The sequence below is a fragment of the Crocodylus siamensis genome, chromosome 4 (genome assembly GCF_052110815.1).
Source record: "Crocodylus siamensis isolate JL-2025a chromosome 4, ASM5211081v1, whole genome shotgun sequence".
In the NCBI taxonomy this organism is placed as follows: Eukaryota; Metazoa; Chordata; order Crocodylia; family Crocodylidae; genus Crocodylus; species Crocodylus siamensis.
The window spans coordinates 144,363,484-144,379,965 of NC_143398.1; the positions used below are offsets into that span (position 1 = coordinate 144,363,484).

At 46.6% G+C, this 16,482-nt stretch overlaps 1 protein-coding gene across 1 annotated transcript in view; it reads right to left on the reverse strand.

The window, feature by feature from the left end:
* Positions 1-2,031: 2,031 nt before the first annotated feature.
* Positions 2,032-16,482, reverse strand: part of KEL (Kell metallo-endopeptidase (Kell blood group)) — a 36,384-nt gene continuing 21,933 nt past the window's right edge. Inside the window, exons 11-19 of the mRNA XM_090044018.1 lie at positions 16,074-16,184; positions 14,795-14,893; positions 12,607-12,684; positions 12,058-12,161; positions 11,570-11,680; positions 9,305-9,372; positions 8,865-9,031; positions 7,784-7,879; positions 2,032-5,957 (exon numbers count right to left, since the gene is read on the reverse strand). Of these exons, the coding sequence (XP_089900144.1) occupies positions 5,781-5,957; positions 7,784-7,879; positions 8,865-9,031; positions 9,305-9,372; positions 11,570-11,680; positions 12,058-12,161; positions 12,607-12,684; positions 14,795-14,893; positions 16,074-16,184 (1,011 nt within the window). The 3' untranslated portion in view covers positions 2,032-5,780. The remainder of the gene's footprint in view (positions 5,958-7,783; positions 7,880-8,864; positions 9,032-9,304; positions 9,373-11,569; positions 11,681-12,057; positions 12,162-12,606; positions 12,685-14,794; positions 14,894-16,073; positions 16,185-16,482) is intronic.

Sequence of the window (16,482 nt, forward strand, 5' to 3'; positions counted from 1 at the left end):
TAGAAATGCAGCTGCCATTGCCAGCAGTTGATTTTAAACTTTGGTGGAAAGGGGAATCAAAGGAAGTGCAACTGCACCACTGCCCCTCCCCTGGATCTTTCCCTGTGCATACCTTCCAACAGCACTTGGCTGTTGCCTGTATGAACCTCCCATAATGATTCAGGATGTCCTGAAGAAAGTAGATAAACAGCCCTTCATGGTGATATATTTGGAAGTGCGTGGGAATTGAGGGGTGAAACCTTGGCACATTTGTTCAGTTGACATATTCAGCCCACTTCACAAGGCAGTACTAGCAACTTTTTTAGGGCTCTAGCTCTTGATTTCCCCATGCCAAACTGGTTGGCAACAGGTTGGTAACAGGGTTTTCCAAGGTTCAGATGGCTATTGCCAGCTACTTCTTCACCGCCAAAGGAATTTGCATGCCTATGCAGATTTCACGGAAGGCCACCTTGCTCCACCTGACATTCGCATTACTACTAATCATCTCAGGTCTGTAGCACTATCTTCTCCCACCCATCCCTGCCACCCTGCTTTGTTCAGTGGCAGCAAAGCACACACTCCATTGGGACCTAGATAATACCATCTGCACCATTTTCAGCAATGTGCTTGTCTACCCCAAGCTCTGAGTTATAAGGTCCGGGGAGGCCTGACACCTGCTTTAGGTCTTAGCATGAGTGAAGTTACCCCGTGTATGAAAAGCTTGCTTTCATTTGGTAAGAGCAGAGCTATTGTGCAAATTGTTTTTCATTTGTTAAATTCATTGTGTTTTATTGCAGAAGTCAATGGCTCAACTAATTCCAAAATTATAAACAGCACTAATGATGATGCTATCACAAGCTGTTGCTATTTAAGAAAAATTGCAATTTTTTTTCTTTTTGGAGCACCAGACATAACACCCCAGCCATGACACCATCAAGTCACAAATTTTAGAAAAGATAACATCAGCAGTCTTTGCAGACCCTGTTTTTGCATCCACTTATTTTTCCTTATGAGGCAAAAGGCATCTTAGAAACAACATTAACCAATCACAAAGTAAATATCAAATTAGTAAGGACAAGGAGCTGTGTTATAAAAATGAAGTGCCTCACTGGGCAGTTGGGGGTGGAGGAGGGTTGATTGTCATGGTCCAGAGTTGCTTATACCTTCTCTTTGCTGGCAGTGCATGTTCTCCATTCTTATTCTTAGGCATATCTCTGTACTCAATCTCAATCCACCTTGATTGAATGCTGTCTAGCTCTCAAACTTGGCTTTCCAATAAAGAAATGATTTCCTTGGCTGAAAAGACAGGTATGCCTTAGCTTTTACTCTGGAAAAGCTGACAGAACAAAATAGCAAAAGTCTCATCCAAATCACTTTCCTAACACCAGCTATTGCAAAGAGGAAACCTGACATTTCCAAGATGCATCTTTTGTGTAGCCCTATCACCTTCATCTCTACTGGCCAAAGAAAACCACCTTACACAGAAGGCTGAGCATGTAGAGGAGATGGATCAAGTACCTGCAGAGTGACATCCTCTACGCTGGGACTACCTGGCACTCAGCAGCCTGGAAAAAGACTGATCTGCTTGTTCTCAATGTTACAGCTTCCTGATATATAATTTGGCATAAGGCCTCTGGTCAGTGTCTTCTGCCTGGAAATGATCAGCAGAAGTCAATGCCTTGGAGCACTACACAACTTGGTCTTAAACTTCCAGTTTGCACTGCAACATCTCTTCCAGAAACTGTGAACTGTGGAAGGTGAGTCACAACCCTGGGATAGATAGTGGTAAGCAATGTTTCAGCCAGCAACTAGCAGCAGAACATATACAGTGTGTAGTCTACCCCACTATACTTGGATATCATCTAATCCTGTGTCCCTCCAACACCAGTGTAATTTTACATCAGAGTAAATTCCAGTGTAAATTGCACTAGTGGAAGAGTCATATTACCTGGGTTGCAAAAAAAGTGAAGACTGACCCATTTTCATTCTCTCATGAAGAACGAAATGTCAAAATAAACATATCAACAGTAATAAAGAGCGCAATTAGTTTTTAAAATGTAATTTTAATGCTCAGAGGAATTTCTCAAAACAGTAAAAGTAAAACACTTTGCATCTACACACATTCCTTTCCTTCTGTAATAATCAAGAATAAGACAGTAGACTAGCCTTCTGAAAAAAGTGTTCCTGAAGAATATGCTGTGATGCCCAATGTCAGCCATGCTAGACATGGTCTGATGCAATTAATAGCTTTAATTTTTATGATCTTTAGTAGAAGTTGCCTTTCCACATCATGGGTCTGTCCTCAGAGAATCACTGGATAGCCAATATGAAAAGCACACAGAACAAAGCTTCTACTTTTAAAAAATTCTAGTATAATAAAGGGCTTACTCTGTCTGTCTGTCTGTCTGTAATGCTTTTGCTGAACTGTGGATGCACCAACCTGCTGTGGGCCAGGTAGGCACAGGTGGGATCAGCTGAGTTAAAGCAGGAGCTCTTGAGCTGGTGCCACCTCCTCCTGCAGCTTCCTGTGTGGGGGCTCCCCCCGCCTCATCTCCACACATTAGAAATAAATAATTAGAAATAAATCAATTGGGAATCGCTAAGAAAAAGTGGGAGCTCCTTGGCCGGTGCTGCTGGCTCCTGCAGCCTTCCCACTGCAGCTCCCGCTATCTGGTGCAGCTTTTGCCACACGTAGAAAACCAATAAATTGGTATTTGTAATTCATTAGTGGTGAGGCCAGCTGAGGAAAAGCGGAAGAGGGCAGCGGCAATTGGCTCCTTGCCCTGACTGTAGGGGCCCAAGTTTGTACAACTGCCAGGGAAGTTTGGCGGCGGGTAACACACCCTGGCCACCCAAGCATTGGAGCTACCCCATGCCTCCCTGCCTGAGGGCAAGGGGACGGATCAGGGTGGGGGCGCCCCCTCTTGCCCAGCCCGCCAACCCCCATGACAGCCGGCAGGGAGGGGAGATGGAATAGGAAGACCAGGGCCAGGTGGACACAGAGCTGCGGCAGGGGGCATGGAGCAGGGCCGGATGTGTCCGTGTGGCTGCCTCTTCCCTGCCGGGTCATCCCCCGGTGTCAGCACCCACCACGAAACTGCTGACTCCCAGCCCCACGCTGGCACCAGCCCCGGCCCCAGCCCTGGCCCTGCACTGCCCATGGGGGCCCAGAGCTGGGGGCCGGAGCAGGGCAGACTTGACTGCACTGCCGGCACAGGGGGGACGGAGCCCCTGGCACCCGTGCACCCCCACTGCCCACCCTGGATCGTCCCAAGGAAGAGCCCAGCACAGCCTGGTGGCTCCTCCAGTGGTGGCGCCAGGGAGCCAAGCGGGGGCACACGGTCCCCGATGTTTTCACGGGGTAGGGCAGGTGCAGCTGGGGTCAGGCTCTGCCTGCTACCCGCCCGCATGCCTCACTGCCACCTTTGACAGCGGCCTGGCGTGATGTGCATTCCCACTGGGCGGGCTGGGCAGTGAGGCAAATAGGGCCATTCCATGTCTCTGTCAAAGGCGGGAGCGAGGCACACAGGCCAGGAGCAGGCAGAGCCCAGCCCCAGCTGCACCCACCCTTCTCTTTGCACAGATCAGGGGCTGCATGCCCCCCTTGGCTCCCTGGCACCCCCCCAGGTGGTGCAGGGTTAGAGGCTGGTGTGGGGAGGCAGCCAGAGCTGGGAAGCAGCAGTTTCGAGGGGGCCACCAGCGCCGGGCAACAACCCCAGGCACAAGGGAAGGAACAGCCACACAGGCGCAGCAGGCCCAGCCCAGAGCCCAGCTCTGCTCCGCTCCCTCCCAATCCCAGCCCCATTTCCTCCACCCTTTACCCTCCCCACCACAGACTTGCCCACCTGGGGAGGCACAGGGGCATATGCGTGCACACTCAGCCTGCCCCCCTCACAATTCTTTTTTTCCTTCTGTGTATGTGCATGCATATATCTGTTCATGGCAGGAGAGAGGGTGTGTTTGTGTCTGTGTCCATGTGCAGAGTGAATGAGTAGAGTGCATGCCTGTCTGCATGTATGAATGCATGCATGCGCGCGCGTGTGTGTGTATGTGCATGCATGGGTGTGTGTATCTGTGTTCATGGCAGGAGGGAGAGTGGGTTTGTCTGTCCATGTGCCGAGAGTGAGTAGAGTATGTACTTGTCTGTGTGAGTACATGTGTGCGTGTGTGTGTGTGCACGTGTCTGTGTTTCTAGCAGGGAGAGTATGTTCGTGTCCATGCATCCATGTGCAGAGAATGAGAGTAGTGTGCTCCCATCTATGTGCACACCTGTGTGTGTGTGTGTGTGTGTGTGTGTGTTTGGCCATAGCAGGACGGGAGGGGCAGGGAGAAGAGGGAGGAATATGCCCCTCCACTTCCAGCCCGGCAGAGTCCACCCAGGCTCCCTCACCAGCACCAGGAGAGGAAGGGTCCCAGCTCCCCCACCCTTGCAGCCCAGCTCCTGGGGGGATGAGGGGGTTCCAATTTTGTGTTTGCCCAGGGCCCCAGTAGACATTAATCTGCCTCTGAGTGCTGGGCCAGACACGGAGCAGCAGACGATGCGGGGGGTGCACAGGGCTGGATGCAGAGTGGCAGGGAGCAGGTTGTGTGTGGCTGGATGTGGAGCGGTGGCAGCATGGGAGGGTGGGTGGCAGCAGCTGCCACCATGTGCAAGCTTCCCCCCCGCCCCCTTCCCAGGAAGCAGCAGTGGCACAGGGTGGTGTGTGGCGGTGCTCCGTCCCCGCCTGCCCTCCCCTGTCATTTTGATGGGCAGTTGGCTAGTTCCCAAGATAATTCTATGAGGAAATGAGGAGTCTGCACCCTGTCAGACAGTTTTTGGGTCAATCCTGGTGAATTTTAGTTGTGTGTATGTGTGTGTATGCATTTCTATTTTTTTTAAATACAGTTCTTAATGATCAGAACCTCTAAACAGATACAGTTTCAGGCTGCTTTAAAAAAAAATGGTAACGTCTTTAACTTCCAGCATGCTTGCTATTTCTGTATATTTCCTTGCTTTGCTCTCAAACATTGCATGAATACCCGACATTCATTTACACAGTACAATACAGCAAAAAAGAACGGGAGCAAAATTCCATTATTGGGTTCACAAAATGAATCTAAAGCCAGTAATGAGAGAACATCAATGGTTTGATGGTCAGAGGGACACTGAAACTTAGATGCTTACCCTGACCTATTGAGTTTTCCACAAGGCTCTGTGCCTGTTGCCTATTTTATTATACCCTCCCCTTAAATAAGCCCTCTCCTTCTCCTAATCTGTTACCTCTATCTGGTATATAAAATCTCTTATAAGAATAAGAGATTATTTTTTGTTACATTCATCAAGTGTTTCATCCCTGCCATCTGGTAGCAGGGGCCAGTGATTCTCTTCTCCTCTGCCTCCCCACCTGCTCTTGGGGAAGCAGACCTGAGATCTCCTGTTCCTAGTCTTCCTCATGTGTGATGTCCATAGTCACATGTGAGGCTCCCCTCAGAGCTACTGCTGAATGTAGCCTATTAATTTTGCAAAGCTTTCGGCTTGGTGCCCCTTGAAGGGCAAGCCAGAGAGTAGACAACATTAGGGGAAGGGCCTGCTATACCTTCTACCCTCCTGCTATATGGGTCAAAATTTCCTTCTAACAGGAGAAGCTGGGGAGCAAACAGAGCTGAGGGAACTGTAAAGATGATGGGAAGGGAAGGAACAGGTTAGACCAGGGTGTCTTTACGTAAGTCCAAACAAGATGGCCCATCCCCAGTGGGTGCACACTCCAAGACCTCATTTCCACTGCTCAGTCAGTCTCTTTCCCCTTCCTTGACCAAGTAGATTACCAGAAGTGGCACTTGGAGGCTGGGTTCATTTGCGATCTGCTGGGGCAGTGGAAGTGCCTGGCAAAGTCCTGGGCATTGCTGAGAGTGCCACGGACTCGCAGTGGCAGGGGGCTGTGGTGATCCCTGTTCAGGAAATCCTGCAGGTTCTTAGGACTCTGGCAGCCACACATTGCCTGGAGGACAACAGAAGAGTCACGTCAGACTAACACAAGACCCAAAGAGGTGAGATTGCCAAGGGTCCCTATGTAAATTGTTGTCTAAATTTCCAGTTTGTCCCCTGTCATTTAGGGGTAGCATAACTATGGGTGGGAGAGAGGGGCATCCACTCCAAGTGTCCAGTTATGAGGTGCCTTGACAGCAAGAGTAGCCTCAGGGCTTACCTGGTCCTTGGGTGCTGCTGCTGCTCTAAGAGCAACAGCTGGGGTGGGCAGAGCACACAGCGTGGTGGCGGCAGCAGCTCAGCCAGGGACTGTTTAGGAGTTCCCAGCAGGGGTAAGACTGCTGCCTCCCCCAAGGCCCCTGTTCCCATAACCTGAGCACCCCTCCCCTGCTGCTTATCTGAGAACTGTGCCCCCCACCCCACTCTCTCACTGGGGGTGCCCAGGGCACCATCTCTGTTTGTTACACCTGTCTAGGGGACACAGTGGCACATTTGTGAAGGTGGAACTAAGATCTATGCTATCTTCCTGTCACCTGGACAGTACCATGTTCCAATGCAGGACGACAGATGAAATCTATCCATCTAACACAATGACAGTGTAGATCTGTTTCATCCCAAGTGAGATGGAAATGGTGTGGGTGGGCACGGCAAACTCCTTCAGAAGAGGCAATGGCCCATCCTCTGGTTAGGCAGAAGTGCACCTTACAGACTAACTGATTCCAAGATGCCTAAGCTTTCATGCACACCACCTCACTTTGTCACAAGCTATGAAAGGACATGTAGAGAGCAAGCTATCAAACAGAAAGAGCAGCAAGTGTATGGTTTGCGATATCTGGCTCCTATTGGCTCCACTGCCATTGCTCAAGGCCCAGGTGGTCATGCTACGGAAACCTACCTTCATTCGTAGGAAGCTGGCAGCTGTGCTAGTTCCCTCTATAGTGAAGACCTTATTTCAGTGACCCAGCCCCTGGGGCCCTGGGATTGGATCATATCTGCACTCTGCTCAGGGCTGTTCTCAATAACCTCACAAATGCTCTGGCTGGCACAGAATTGCAAAGGTTGATCTCTTGGGTACATAAAACCTGTGACCTGCCCTGGCTCCCTATTTACTTGCCACTTGGGTTCCATTTGAATAAGCCTTAAACAGGTACCTAAGGAAACTTCATCCACCATCCATATAATTACAGTCCCCCTTCAAAAATATCTGATTAGCTGTTTCCTGGAAGCCCATCTTTCAGGCTGAATTGTGTTTTTGATCCCTTTCCATGTTTTACCCCCCTGCAAACCTAAAGTTCTGCTCACTCCTAGTTATCTTTTGATGGCAAAGTTTTTTCACTATCATCAGTCATCATCATGGCACTGGGTAGACAGACAGATATTATAATCCCTGGCCTGGTAATTTTTCAATTCATTTTTCCATGACTGGATGAAAACACTCTCGGGCTTGAGCAAGAAGGTGTTTGCAGCAGGGACCCTGCCTCTGAAACCTAATTCCTTTGCTAGGTTGGTGAGCTTCACTACACAGCATAGGATCCTGATCCTATGTCTTCAGTCAAGTCTGAATACTGATGTATTCAGATCATTTAAGGATCTGAGGTTCCTCCTATTTCATGGTCCATCCTTGGGAAGTACAGCAATTGGCAGCAGGGCTATTCTAAACCTCTGAACAATCTAAATCTCTGAAAAATTAGCCAAAACCAATGCTGTAAAGCAGGGGAAAAGAAGCATATAGAGAAAAAGAGGAGTATTGATGATCAGACACCAAAAACAAGAGAAAGAGAGACAGAAAGAGAGGACGTTAGCTGGACTGAGCCACATGACCAAAACCAAATTGATTACACGGGCAAAGCTCAGGTAGAAGAGCTGATGGTGCGAAAGTCCAGTGTGGTGGAAATGCCTTTCTTTTTTGTGATTTTTCAGCCAGTTCTTATAGGCCTGCAGGCAGAGAGAGAGAGAAAAACACAATAAAAATGGCAGACTTAAACATTTAAAGTTTAACTCAAAAGGAGAAGTCAAATTAAGATAATCTCTTCTTCCAATACAAAGGCTCTTCAGAATCCTTCAAGCTGGGATGGTGACACCTACTTGTCTGGGAAGTCCAGTGTCCATTTCAAAGACATCAAATCCCCTAGCTCTGGGATGGCTTATAACTGCCAGTCCACTATTTTCTGTCATTATTTTTGCTTCTCTTTCCAGACATTACCATACAGTGGCAGCAGAGAGCCACAAGATGAGACAAGAATGACTCTATCCTGAAGGTATGAAAGCGATTTAAATTGAATCACCTATGCTTGAATAACAGTTGAAATACCTAGCATATTACTAATGTTTTCCATCTAAGGATCACAAAGTATATGAGAGACCATAATGTTAATTAAGCTTCACACTTTTCCTCTTATGGGAAAGCTGAAGGAGAATTTTTCTGTTCTATTTTACAGAACACACAGTGAAAGTTTTTGCCCTCCAAAGACTAGAGGGCTCCTGTTCACCCATGTCAGGAGACATTTAAAATTGAAGGGAAGTAGCTTAGTTCCTGGAGACTTTTTCAGCTTAAAACAGTAACCCTTTATTGTATGCACAAATGGCTCTAGTGCAGAGGTTCCCAAACTTTTTCTTATTGCATGCGCCTTCCAGATTTACCAGTTGCCCACATAACCTTACCAGCATACAATTTATATTTTAATGCTTTACATGCCAATTATTATTATTATAATGCAAGCTAAATCAGCCATTACACAGCTTCTCTTGCATACTCCATAGAGTTGTTTTGCATACCTGCAGGGATACACATACCAGTTTGGGAACCCCTCTCTAGTGGAATAAAAAGGTCTAGGACTGGGGTTGCAGGGCAGGAGTGAGGGGAACTGGTAGACTTGTATGGGTTGCATATAAAACTAGAACAGAAGGTGGACTGTGATACCTGGTAGGCAATGGTGAGTCCCCCAGTGTCAGCTGCATTCTCCAACAGCGTGAAAGTACCATTGACCTGCAGACCCTGCAGAGAGTAGCTCTCATATTGTTTCACGAGGCAGTCTATTTCTTGCACCAGTACCGTCCTATTGCATCTGGAACAGGTGTCTGGTAGCACTGTGGAGAATAGGGAAAACCTGGAAGGTCAGTGCAATACCAGTGTCCACTAGGAATTCCCTTTACCACTTAGTTCATTGTCCTGAATAGTGAACATGGTCTGGGATTGATTCTCTTTAGATTCACCAAGCTTGCCTTTGACTTATACCTCTTATAGGGCGCACAGCCTGGAGGGGATAGTTTCAGCACTCTAGAGGGGGAAACCCCCTGCAATCTCTGGCAGTGAGCAAGGAGAAGAGACTATGCTAAATACTCCCCACAGTCCATACGCACCATAGTCATAGAATGTGTGAAGCAGCTCATGTGCCATGAAGACCCCCATGGCTCCAAAGTTTACAGCACTGAGAAAGACAAAAAAAAATATGGGAAGGGTTATCAGCAGCGAAGCCAGGCTTGTGGCAAGGGAGGAGATAGACTCTGCACTGCCACTGAACATGTCTACCAGCTCTTTGGCTCTATGAAGTACCTACTACTCTCACAAATGACTCTTTGCAGGAAGGCTCCATGGTTTTTTTTCCCTCCCAGTGCTCTCAGATCAAATGGGCAGAACAAAAATGCAAGTAAGAGTCTGATTCTTCAAACTGTCAGCACAGCAACCCCCTCCCACCCAGGATCTGACAGTCAAGCTGATCTTTTTCTTATTTGATTTTTCCTGATAGGGAAAAAGTCTGCAAGAGAAATTCTGCCTTTATGCATTTCTGCTGTCCTCAAGATATGTCCTTAGAGGTATAACGTAAAGACAGAAATGTTGCACGAGCAGTTCTACAAGACATCCTTAGTTCACAATCATGTAAACGTTGTGCTGGACACCAGAGGAAATAAAAGTAGCAGTACTCCCACAAACAGAGTTCTACCCATTTGACCCATCAAAGCCAGACTCTGCCAGCAGTAGATTTCTACTATATTCTCATTTCTTCCATTTCTTACATATATTGATCAGTAATGAAACAGCAAATAACACTGACGTACATGCATTCACCATTAAACTTCAGAGTCAACACAGCACTGACATGATTGTGGCAGATCAAAACTCCCTCAGAGCCTTTGCTTTCAGAGTGGCTATTATTGCAATGGTTCTGTTTTGTTCTCATCCTTAAAGACTATGGTTATTTTGGCACCATTTGGATTAAGCCTATTTTTTAAAGAAAGCTTATATGGTAGGGCCATAAGGAGACAACACCAGTTTGTTAGATCACTCCAAAAAAAAAAAAAAAGAAGCCCCATTTAATAACTCCTGAACTCCAAATGCATAGGCTCAACTGGGCTGACATTGGTAAGCTAAATAATCATTTCTGTCTCATGTTATTCAGTAGATGTGACTCTAAATATGGTGGGGAACTCTACTGAATTAAAAGGTACTGTTTTTTCAGATATTACTGATGCATCCATTGTAAGAACATAGTGCTGGGAAATATATTTCTCTAGCCAGTATTCTTTTGAGCTCTATTTCATTCTTGACATCCTAATGAGTTTTATGAGTCACTGAGTGTGCTGAGGTGGGTTATACTGTTGGTGATGGGAAATCACCATAGACCAAGAAGAATTATATTAATCAGACTACCTGTTTCATTTCAACTTGAACACCTTCACTTAATGACAGCCTTTTTATATAATGAGAATTTAATAAGTCTGAGCATCCATTTCCTCTGGAAAAAGAAACGTGACATAAAGCAATGCCTTACAGTGATCTTTGCCTTATTTGATCACTCAGTGTCACAGTGGTTGCTTGGCAGAAATGTTCTCATTAGAATCAGAGAACAAAATTATACTCCGTACATTTCGACCGTGCCAAAGAGTTGATGGTTCACGCGGAGGCATACTTGCCTCATAATGCAAAAAGGGATTGCTTAAAAGAAGTGTGTCTTTTTTTTATAAAGGGAGAGCTGAATTCTGTTGTGTCCATGTGTAAATATGCTGGGTGGGATGTTATGTAACAAGGGTCCTGTATTTCAGTCTGGGAATCCAGGCAATAGTATGTTCTTATTTTCCAATAAGAAAACAATGGGCTCAGAGACTGAGACAAACCTTCGTCTACCCACTGGGTGCCTAAGTGCTATTTTATTTCACCTGCTTGAGTCTGAAAAAAGTTAATGCAAAAGGTGGGTAGGTCTGCCCTCCTCCTCACTGCTTTTTGTGACTCAGTCTGAAGTATCAAATGCTAGTGCATCACATAAATAGACACATGAATGGATTTTCTGGACTTGAGTAGGATGGAATAGAATTACCTGAGGTGTCCTAAGCCTACTTAGATGCCCAGCAGGTCCTCACAGTCTTTCTGTTGAGACTCATTTTTCCCTTTCTATCATATTCTGAGCCACGAGGGCATGAGAACTCAATTAGATAGTATTCACTTGGCTTTAGTAAAAGCAACATTGTTTTTGTATTCCTCTTTCAAGTTTTTTGAGGGTTTTTTTTTAAAGGCAAAGCATGAAGGACTTTTCTGGTCTGCTGCAGTAAATGACCATTTTTGTAGTGTACGTGCAAAAGAGATGACACATAGCTAACAGGCCTGCTGTGGGCTTTGCAGCATCTCCATACCTGGGGAACCTGGTGTGGAAGAATGGGCTACGGAACATCCCCGCAGGGAAGACCACAGCATGGTTCCTCAGCGAATAGTAGGAACGGACTGACCAGGGGACCACCTTCCAGCTAGATTCACAAAAAGAGAAGAGGAAAGGTATACAATGTTAATTCCCGGTGTCCCAGCTCTCTCTGTCCCAGCCCCTTCCCCCCCCAGACCACGCCTTTGTGGTAGTGGAGTAGGACTCCTCTGCAGAATCTCTTATAGAAAGTAGGTGGTAAAACAGGAATATGAACCCAGAACATCTAGTACTCATGCACATGCTTTCCCAACAAGAACATCCTCTCTCCGCATTGCCTTAACTCATTCCTATTTGCTAGCTCAAATCTTCTTGACTCTATTGTACCTTCTATATATTGCACCTACCACCAACAGTCATCCTATAATCTATCCCTGACACACATGAAGCCCTCCCCTGCTTCACTCCCAAATGACTAACACGCACCTATCCTGTGAGAGTGGATAAAGGAGCTTTTGGGAGAAACTTTCCCTCTGGGCCTTCAGGGAGGCTACCACATTGAGGAAAAAAGTGTCTTCATTGATCTTCAGCTAAGGAGAGAGAAGGAGACAAAAGAAAGTGTCAAAGATCAGGGAAGAGCAAGAGAGAGGAAAAAAAATGAATCAGGGAAAGGTGGTAGGAAAAGAAACAGCTTAAAGAAAAGGCTGTCTGTGAGGTTTATTCAAAGGACAAATCAGGAAAATGTTGTCTCTGCTGTACACACCTCAAAGATCTCCTGCCTCGTATGTGCTAAAGGATCCCAAGAGATATTACCAGAGCACAAGCAGAGCACACAAGGTGATGAACAGGCTCACACCCAGTTTCCCCATAGCTGATCTCTTTCAGAAAGAGGAGGGAAGAAGGAAGGAAGAGGAGTGCCATGTGAGCTATGTCTACACCCGTTGTCCCCAGTCTCTGTCAGCAGCAGATGCTGTAGGGCCTGGTACCAGTACGCTGTCCGTAATAAGAAAGGTACATTTGTAGTGTACATCTCACATTCTTATACTCCTTGTCCACTTCAGCGGTTTGGAGGATGTAGTCTGGATAGCCAATCTCCACCCGGACCTTTGAAACCTTAAATCATAACAAGACAAGCATTACCTGCAAGGTCATCTCTGTGTTGCTTTCCCCCTTAATGCTGAATTTCAGTGGAGGGTAAACAAGCCTTCTCCATTAGCTCCATTGCATTCAGAGCTATTCTGTTGGCTGCTCTCTATGACACTTTTTCCTTTCACTTTTCTCCTTTTGTGACCCTAAGCCTAGTGCTGCCCTGGTAAAAGTCTATCACTCTTCTAATGCAAATGCTTCCTTTGGTAGCTTTATACTTTTCTCTCCCCACACGTGGAAGCTGGTATGTACATGCGTATTTTGTGATATGTAAGAGGCGATACTTGTGAAGAAGCACTGAGCATCTCCAAATACACATGCCAATAGGGCTGTGCAAAATGGAAGTGTTTCATTTCGACCAGTGTTTCAACAGAACAGTGTTTCATTTTGACTTTTGTTTCAAGTCAAAATGGCTGTTCTGTTCCGTCAAAACGTTTTGCCGTTTCGATGCTGTTTTGACGTTTCGCCCATAGGATATAATGGGGAAGGTCAAAACAGCCCTGCACCTATCTTCTTGAAACTCAGCACACTTTATGCCCTCAGATGGGGCTACCATTTCTGCATGTTTCCTCCAAATCAGGCCAGAAAGGACAAAAGAGAAGGCTGAGAGGGGACTTGGTAGCAGCTTACCACTATACCAGAAGCGTACATCGAGGGCTTGGTGAACAACTGTTCACCAAGGCACCCTTGGGGAAAACTAGGAGTTATAGTCACAAACTCCTGGAAGATCATTTCAGGCTCATGACAGGCTCAACATTAGGAAAAACTACTTCACAACTAGGGTCTCCAGACTGTGACCATTACTCCTAGTTTTCCCCAAGGGTGCCCTGGTGAATAGTTGTACACTGAGCCATAGATGTACGCTTCTGAAGTAGTGGTAAGCTGCTACCAAGTCTCCTGTCAGCCTTCTCTTTTTCAGGCTGAAGAGGCCCAGGTCCCTCGGCCTTTCCTTGTATGGCTTGCCGTGCAAGTCTCTGACCATATAGGTAGCCCTTCTCTGGACACTCTCAAGTTTGTCCACGTCCTTGTTAAAGTGTGGTGCCCAGAACTGGATGCAGTACTCCAGCTGTGGTCTCACCAGTGCTGAGTGGAGCAGGAGAATCACTTCTTTGCAATGTTTTTGCTGGAGATGCATCAATTGATGTATTCCAGCATATTGTTGGCCCTGCTGGCTATAGCATCACACTGCTGGCTCATGTTCATATTGTGCCCCAAGACAGACACAGTTGCACAAGCACCCATGACACGAGTTTTGCTTGTCAGCAGCTAGGGGTGCAGGGCCTCAAAACCCAGAACCCCTGCACCTATTTCTCGACAGCTGGCAGGCTTTGTGGCCTCAGTGGAGGCTACCATCCCTACAGCTTTCACCCTGCTGTGCCTTAACACACACAGTGTCACCCATGCCGTGAGTTTTGCTTGTCCACAGCTTGAGGTGCAGTTTCCCTCAAACCCTTACACCTATCTTCTTAAACTTGGCAGGCTTTGTGGCCTCAGCAGGGGCTAGCATGCCTGCAGTTTTGACCCTGCTGTGGTTTAACACATGACATGAGTTTTGCTTTTAAGAATTTGAGGTGCGGTTTCCCAGAAACCCCTGCACCTATCTCCTTAAAACACGGCAGACTTCATGCCTGTAGAAAGGGCTACCATTCCTGAAAGTTTCATCTAAATCTGGCCAGACATGACAGTTATAGGCTGTTTTAACCTTCCCCATTATAGCCTATGGGCGATACATCAAAACAGCGTCGAAACGGCAAAACGTTTTGACTTGCCTAGCTTTGTTTTGAGGCTGTTTCAACCGTATCTGTTCCATTTTGATTCTGCTGTTTCGACCTTAAAACGGGTTGAAACAAAACTGGTGGCAAAATTTTGCACAGCCAGACATGCCAGGGGTGTGGTCATGTGTATATGGACAGCCTTCACGTGCCTAATTAGGTCAAGCATGTAAGTGTAAGAGCATCTATATAGGGAGATATACCAATGCACATATTTCATAGTATATGTATATACAGGCCCCTATCTCTTTTGCAGAGGTTATTGGGAATTGAAGGCCTGATTAGTTTGTGACTTCCACACACACCTTGCTTTTGGCCTCTTGTCGGGTTTCCTCATCCATCCATCCCACCTGATCCAGCCGGCTCTGGAGGGCATTTTGGACCTCAGAGAAAATCTTTTCAGCCTTCCAAAGGGAAAAAAAAGCCTGATCAGGCCTATGGAAAACAGGTGCTCTGGAGGCAATGCCTCACTTGGCTTGAGAGATTAGGACTTGTGGTCATTCAGTACTGGGCAACCACCTTGCCCCATTGCCCCAGGCCCACTACAACCCAGATCTAGGGAGGACACTTCTCCTGAAGCTTGAAGATAATTCATTCTACCAATCCATTTAAACATGTACTTCTTCTCTTCATACTACCCACTTGCTGCGCCCCAGGTATGCACAGGACATCTCCTTTCTTCACTGCCTGTCTTAGGTGAGAGAGGAACCCAACCATATGTCCATTCCTTCCTGAACTTCAGCTCTCCTATCATGGAAGAGCACAGGACCTGGAAACATCTCTACTGCTTGAATAAGAGGGCAGTGGGACACCTGACATAGCAGACAGGAGGTTGCTTCCCTCAAGATGACTCTAAACCCAACCCCAACCTGGATAAAGTCCAACAGACTTGCTTCAAGGCTGCCCCAGAATGACAAGAACCATACTTTCATGTATAACACATACAGTACTCTGTGTCTTTTCTTCCCCTTCTTTATTCCTTCATTTCTTCCCCTCCCCGCCCAATGGTCTCAGTCTCTTGCTGTTCTGCTTCCTCTTTTTAATGGCATTTTTCATTTCACATATTGGAAAGCCTTCATCCATTCACTGCACATGCTAACCTACCTGGGAATAGAAATCTAATATCTTAACAAAAGCATTTCTCTTCCCCTCTGCCTACAGATTTGTTTTTGGTTGTAGGACCACTCTGAAGCCCTGGCACGTGAGTCTGTTATTGTTACTCATGAGTCCTGCTCAGACTATACTGCTAAACCTCCAAGTGCCTCAAAACATTTCATGTCAGCATCTTGGGCCAAGATGACTGACAGGTACAGGGACTGCCAATCTGGTTTCCATGCTAGGGTTGGTCATAAGTGCTCTTCCTGTGGGCTGTCATTGGAGGGTCATGCATGAGTACCAAGCTGTACACACTGAGATCCTTAGACTGATTATTCTAGCACTAAGTCCATCCAAGCCTCAAAGAAAGATGGGAGGTATGTAACTAAAGAGAGGGAATAAGGGGGTGACCTGACCTTGAGAGTGTCACCTCATCAGGGTACGAGGGAAGCTGCATTCATGTTTGGGGTGGGGGAAGAAAATACCTACGAGTTCCTTGGCCTCTGGAGGAAAAATTTCTTGCACCATCATCTCTCCAAGGACAGGCTCAAAAAAGATGCTGGTCTCACTCAGGCATTTCTGCCAGCGACTGTTTTGTACCTGGGAGGCAGAGAGAGAATGATAAAGACACAGGGAAGGACAACAGCAAAGATATGTGGAGAGGGAAGGCAAAGAAACACACAGGCAGAAGAGACACTGGTTGAATGCATGTTGTTTTGTAGTAGGGATGGCAATGAATAATCCAGCATTTGGTTTAATTTTTGTCTATATTTTTATTAAATGCAAAAGCCTCTGAGTACCTCGAAAAATGTCATGTCAACATCATAGCCCCAGGAATAAGGGCTGATAAGGGAAGGGATTTGTTATCCAGGTTAAGAAGAGCAAGGGGGAAGCTACC